Source organism: Cebus imitator, unplaced genomic scaffold (genome assembly GCF_001604975.1).
Source record: "Cebus imitator isolate Cc_AM_T3 unplaced genomic scaffold, Cebus_imitator-1.0 Scaffold117, whole genome shotgun sequence".
In the NCBI taxonomy this organism is placed as follows: domain Eukaryota; kingdom Metazoa; phylum Chordata; class Mammalia; order Primates; family Cebidae; genus Cebus; species Cebus imitator.
This window is the reverse complement of record NW_016107432.1, coordinates 5393326-5399282: the sequence shown is the minus strand read 5'-3', so window position 1 is coordinate 5399282 and position 5957 is coordinate 5393326. Positions and strand designations below refer to the sequence as shown.

Sequence of the window (5957 nt, the reverse complement as noted above, 5' to 3'; positions counted from 1 at the left end):
TTTTTGAGATGGAGTCTCTCTCTGTTGCCCAGGCTGGAGTGCAATGGCGCCATCTCAGCTCACTGCAACCTCCATCTGCTGTGCTCAAGCTATTCTCCCCACTCAGCACCCCGAGTAGCTGGGATTACAGGCACCCGCCACCACGCCCGGCTAAGGTTTGTATTTTCAGTAGAGATGGGGTTTCGCCATGTTGGCCAGGCTGGTCTTGAACTCCTGACCTCAGGTGATCTGCCCACCTCAGCCTCCCAAAGTGCTGGGATAACAGGCATGAGCCACCGCGCCCAGCCCAGAGCTCATTATTATTATAAAGCCTTCCCTGCCCCATCCACAAACCAGGCTTTGCAAAGCCATCAAGGATGGGGAACGTCACCACATTGTTTGGTCTCTGAGGCAATATAGGTCCCTGACTCTGCATCACGGCCAGGCTCTGCACCGTCTCCCACTGTGACCCCTCAGGCGACGGCCTTGACACCACGGAGGAGGCAGCTGCAGAGACTGTCTCGTGAGAAATGAATCCCCTGCCCCAGCAGTCACCCACTTACCTCCAGTCTCGTCCGGTCCACGTCTTTGGGCAGTTTCACCCGAATTCGGTTTGTGACAATGAGGGTGTCATAGGGATAGACCTGTTGGGGGAGGAAACACAGGGTCACCTCGCGAAGCCAGTGTGTGCTGGCACCAAAGAACTGAGCAGAAGGCCACCGAGAATACATACTTGCGTCTGCCCCTGACACACACATTTCATAGGGAAAGCACAACAGAAAGGACGTTTAACCTGGGCAGGTGTGGCGCAGCACGGAGGTCAGTGTGGGAGCCGCCCCGCTTACCTTGTATTCTGTAAGAGAGAGAGAGTGGAGACCACGAGACGGTTTAGAAAGTGCAAGATGTCATCCAAGGCAGGTGAATCCCCGCCCGGGGCACCCACATCTCCACCCCTGCAGTCAGCTGGGCCATGCAGGGTCCCCGAGCAGCCTGACTGCGGCCCTGATCTCAGAGCTGCAGGCGGAGGGGCTCTGAGGGCCTCCCCTGTGAAACCAGAGCAGGGGCATGGTCAGGCTGGAGACCAGACTGGAAGCCGGATGGTGGCACTGTGCTTTTCAGCTGTGATGCTGACTCTCTGGTGGTCTGGACCACCCTGAGAAAGATGCCAGCCCAGTTTACCTGCCTGTGCAGTGGGCACTTCAGGGGAAATGTTTAGGGGGTGTTGTGGAGACTGACATCTCTCTATGGTCTGAGCCTCCCCGTCTCTCACTGTCTTACCTTATTACCTCTGTATTTTCTCCTTTTCAAACTACTAAGCCTTGCGCCCTAATGTCTCGCTTCCAGACTGAAAGTGTCTTATCACAAACATGAAATGGTATGGATCATAGGCCTCCATGCATTCTGAACCCACGGAAAGCAGCATCTACAGACCCTGGTACTCAAGCCAGTCTCAGAAGGGAGAACCCGAGTCAAGGGGGGGTCCCTGAGTTTCCCCACACGCCACGTGGGGTTCTGGACCTGCCAGCTCTGAGGCCCAGGGACCAAAGGCCACTTAGAGCAGGCTGTGGGCGCTGACGCTCTCCACCCACATGCAGCCCAGTCCAGCAGAGCAAGGCTCCCTCGCCACCCTCGGGGACAGAGGCCGACAAGAAGGTAAGCAGTGCCCCTGCCAGGCACCTGCCACAGGACCAGGTGGCTGCTCTGGTAACACAAACCTAGCAGCACTGCTGAACCCGGAGAGTCACGCTGCATGCCAGCAGCCACATGGCGAGCAAGGCGTAGGCAGGGTTTGGCCCAGCGCCATCTGCTCAGACCCTGGGAGTCTTGCACCTGAGATTCTGCTTCCCCAAGTGACACAGAGTGCCACACAATACAGGACAGGGCCGCCGTGCCCACAGATGGGAGAGAGGGAGCATCGTGGGTAAAGCTAGTTCAGAGCGGGACTGACTCTCGGGAGAGGCAGGGGAACGAACTCGCCCTCCCCCAAGGTGTCCCCGCCCGACACTCCCGGAGCCTTGGACGGGTGGCTTCAGAACGATACTTGTGGAATATGTTAGCAACCCCTGCCCCAGCCAGAGACCCACAGGGTCCCCACTCCGTGTACCTCGCATGCCCCAGCTGGCATCCGGGTCTGCTCCACAGGGGGCCAGATTGGCATTCTGGAAGAGAAAGAGAGGTTGGGCGGCAAGAGGCAGGCGGCAGGAGGGCGTGAGGGTGGGCGGGGCCGGGAGATGCTGCCTTGTGGAGGCTGCAGTCCTTGCACGGCCTGGGGAGTAGGGTGTCCTCAGCACAGCAGTGGGGCGAAGGTCACAGAAGGACGGCGACGGTGGCTGGGGAAAAGGAGAGCCTAGGATGCTGGGCCTGCGGGGCTGGCCAGCTTTCTTGCTTGCAGGGCGCCCAAGGCCTGGGCGGCCTCCGTGGACCCTTCCTGTGTGGACGGCTCTGACCCTGTTTGAAAGCTGCTCCCAGGTGCTGGGTTCCCCTCTGCAGCTGGCACGGGCCACAGCGGGGGCTTGGCACCATTTATTTGCGCACGCTACGTGACACATGGCGCCCTGCAGTTCCCTGTTGGTGATGTGTCCCCTCCACACGGTGAGCTACTGAGCACAGCTCTTAGCACCTGCTGTCCCAGATGCTCTGGGAACCCCAGGGTCCATCCGGGGCCCTCTGTTCCCTGCAAGACAGCCAAGGGGAAGACGGGCGCCCATCTTGGGCACTGCGCATGACCTCGTGGAACTACGAGGGTATTCTCAGAGCCACACGGGCGCACGCAGCTGTGTGTGCAAGTCCAAGTCCATCCACCCCAAATGCTCCTGAACAAGAGCGGTCCCTACCTCCCCGGAAACTGCGGTACTCACAGCAGCTCTATGTGTGACTGTTTCAAAGATGAAAAGAGCCCTGTGTCTGTAAGGCCCCTGGCATGTTGTAAGCACCCACACAGGGTGGCCCTGCCTCTGACAGTGACTCCCTAAGGGTGACTTTCTGAGGGAGGATGGGCCTGAGAGCTCCTGCCCCGTCTCAGGGACCCATGGCATTCATCCACAAACTGCTGTTTCACCGCACTGCGACCATTAGTGTCTGGAATTCCTGTCCACCTGGAAGCATCACCGACACGTCCTGCAAACCTCTATAGGGGGTTCCCCACCCTGTAGAGCAGGCATCGAGCCCCGCAGGGGTCGGTCAGTCCTGCACCTGCCCACCTGCTGCCCCTCGCTGGCACCTGGGGTTTGCATTATAAGCCCTGAGCCACGCTCTGTTGCGGCTGTGCCTTGGCTGTCCGCGGTGGACAGGGCCTGTTGAAGAAAATGTCTTATTCATGCTCTGTTCCCCGGCAACGGGAATGGGGTCTGAAACAGGGTCAGGGCTCCTGGCCAGTGCCGCTGAAACTGGGTACAGGGATGACATTTCAACAGGGAGGGTTCAGCAGACAAAGGCGAGATGCTCTGCTCAGCCCAGCGGATCTGTTACAGGGGAAAGTGTTTTCGACGCGAGCCTTGCAGCAGGCCGTCAGCGAGGAGCGGGTTACAGCCTACGGAGCACGAGAGCAGGAAGACCCCGGAGAGCACCAAGTCCAACACGCTTCATCTGAAACAGGAAAACAGGCTCCGAAGGAAGCGGGACCTTCTTCCTGCTGCAGAGCTGGAGGCAGAGGGCTGGGGTCAAGCCACGAGGCGGGTAAGCACCCAGGCAGAGGACTGGAACCTGTCTCTATTTACATTTTTGCTATTTTGTTTAATGTGAATTTTTTGCATTAATTGGGATTTCTAAAAATGCTGCATTAAAATCTGACTTATCCTGACGGCATTTTTTCTTTAGCGCCTTGCTCCCTCACCCTCGTCCTGGGCCTGGTCCCACTTCACCAAATAATTCTTCCCTTTAAGAGTATTCACAAATAATTTCTATTTTCTTTGAGACAGAGTCTCACTCTGTCACCTAGCCCGGAGTTTAATGGTGGGATCTTGACTCACCGTAACCTCCACCTCCCAGGTTCAAGTGATTCTCCTGCCTCATCCTCCTGAATAGCTGGAATTACAGGCGCCCGCCACCACGCCTGGCTAATTTTTGAATTTTTAGTAGAGATGGGGTTTCACCATGTTGGCCAAGCTGGTCTCGAACTCATGACCTCAGGTGATCCACCCGCCTTGGCCTCCCAAAGTTCTGGGATTACACTGTGCCCAGCCACACAAATAATAAATCTTTAATTTTAAGAGACAAGAGTCTGGCTCTGTCGCCCAGTCTGGAGCATAGTGGCACGATCTCAGCTCACTGCAACCTCCGATTCCTGGGCAATTCTCCCACCTCAGCCTTCTGAGTGGGTGGGACTACAGGCACGCGCCACCACACTTGGCTAATTTTTGTATTTTTTGATAGAGATGGAGTCTTCCTTTGTCGCCCTGGGTGGTCTCAAACCCCTGGTTTCAAGCTATCTGCCCACCTAAGCCTCCCAAAGCACTGGGATTACAGATGTGAGCCACCATGTCCGCTCAAGAACAATTTTTTGATACATTTTTTTGGACCCAGACTAGCACCCCGGGTGTACCTGTTCTGGTCAGGGAACCGCCAGTATAAAGCAAGGTAACCGGCCACGGCCTTGCCTTTGCCCACTGGCCTGTCTGATGTGAAAGAGAAACGCTGCCCCCTAGTGCCCGCTGCCCTGCATTACAGGCTTGCAAAACCCCAGAGCACCACCTTCACCTTAGCCGTTTGGAAACTCGCTCCCCAGCAGCAAAACCAGCTTCCCTGGTCTTCCAGGCGCTGAGACAAGGTGGAGACTCTAGCACAGAGATGAGGCATCTTCCAGGTGGAGGAGCGGGAACACTGGATAGGACTAGGGCAGGGAAAGTGGGGTCTACGTCGGGTCTTCCAAGTGCAAAGGGGATGGGATGTCCAAGGCCTCAAGGTGCCAGGGGTCTTGAGTTACTGCCTTTATGTGTGGACCAGCAGAAGTAAGTGGCCAGAGCGCACCACAAAGGCAGCACCATCAGGCATATTCCTGGCCGACTCCCCTACGCTGCTCAGTGGAGGCACCAGGGATCTTTAAAGCAACAAATGATTTAGCTGTTCCATTTGTTTAGTACGTATTTTATTTTTGAGCCAGAGTCTTGCTCTTGCCCAGGCTGGAGTGCAGTAGTGTGATCTTGGCTTGCTGCAACCTCCATCTCCTGGGTTCAAGTGATTCTCCTGCCTCAGCCTCCTGAGTAGCTGGGATTACAGGCCTCTGCCACCATACCCGGTTAATTTTTGTATTTTTAGTAGAGACGGGGTTTCACCATGTTGGCCAGGCTGGTCTCGAACTCTTGACCTAAAGTGATCTGCTCACCTCAGCCTCCCAAAGCGCTGGGATTACAGGCATGCGCCACAGCGCCCAGGCTGTTTAGCACTTCTTATGTGCCTGTGGCTCTACAGATACATTCTCTAACCTTTGCTGCAACTCCAGGAGGCGGGCATTACCATCATTTTACACATGAGCCTTAGAGAGATTAAGCAACTTGCCTGAGATCATACAACAAATATATGGGACTATAAATATTTGAGCCCATGTGTTTTATTTTCCAAAAATTATACTGAAATTGCTAATAGGAACTGAGATTATGGGCGTTAGCCACTGGCCAGCTAAAGCTCACAATGGAATGTGTTACTTTACTCGGCAGCTAGTGACATGGAAGCAAGGCAGAGTAGAAATTGCTTTTTAAATAATTACTCAAGTGGGAACCATGCTATGGAGCTTATAAAAAATTTCACAACCGGCCGGGCGCGGTGGCTCAAGCCTGTAATCCCAGCACTGTGGGAGGCCGAGGCGGGTGAATCACGAGGTCAAGAGATCGAGACCATCCTGGTCAACACAGTGAAACCCCGTCTCTACTAAAACTACAAAAAACTAGCTGGGCATGGTGGCGCGTGCCTGTAATCCCAGCTACTCAGGAGGCTGAGGCAGGAGAATTGCCTGAACCCGGGAGGCGGAGGTTGCGGTGAGCCAA

At 55.6% G+C, this 5957-nt stretch overlaps 1 protein-coding gene across 26 annotated transcripts in view; it reads right to left on the bottom strand.

Annotated features, from left to right (window-relative positions):
- The window catches only part of ABLIM2 (actin binding LIM protein family member 2), a 185502-nt gene that overhangs the window by 17364 nt on the left and 162181 nt on the right, over positions 1–5957 (bottom strand). For 9 of the 26 annotated variants that reach the window (XR_005201944.1, XM_037742189.1, XM_037742190.1 and 6 more), the window contains 3 exons: positions 2084–2138; positions 777–832; positions 543–626 (listed from right to left, as the gene is read on the bottom strand). Coding sequence is in view for 24 of the 26 variants with exons in the window: in XM_037742189.1 (XP_037598117.1) it covers positions 543–626; positions 777–832; positions 2084–2138 (195 nt within the window). In the remaining 2 variants the exon portion in view is untranslated. The remainder of the gene's footprint in view (positions 1–542; positions 627–776; positions 833–2083; positions 2139–5957) is intronic. The other 17 variants (XM_037742195.1, XM_037742197.1, XM_037742199.1 and 14 more) reach the window with 3 other exon arrangements.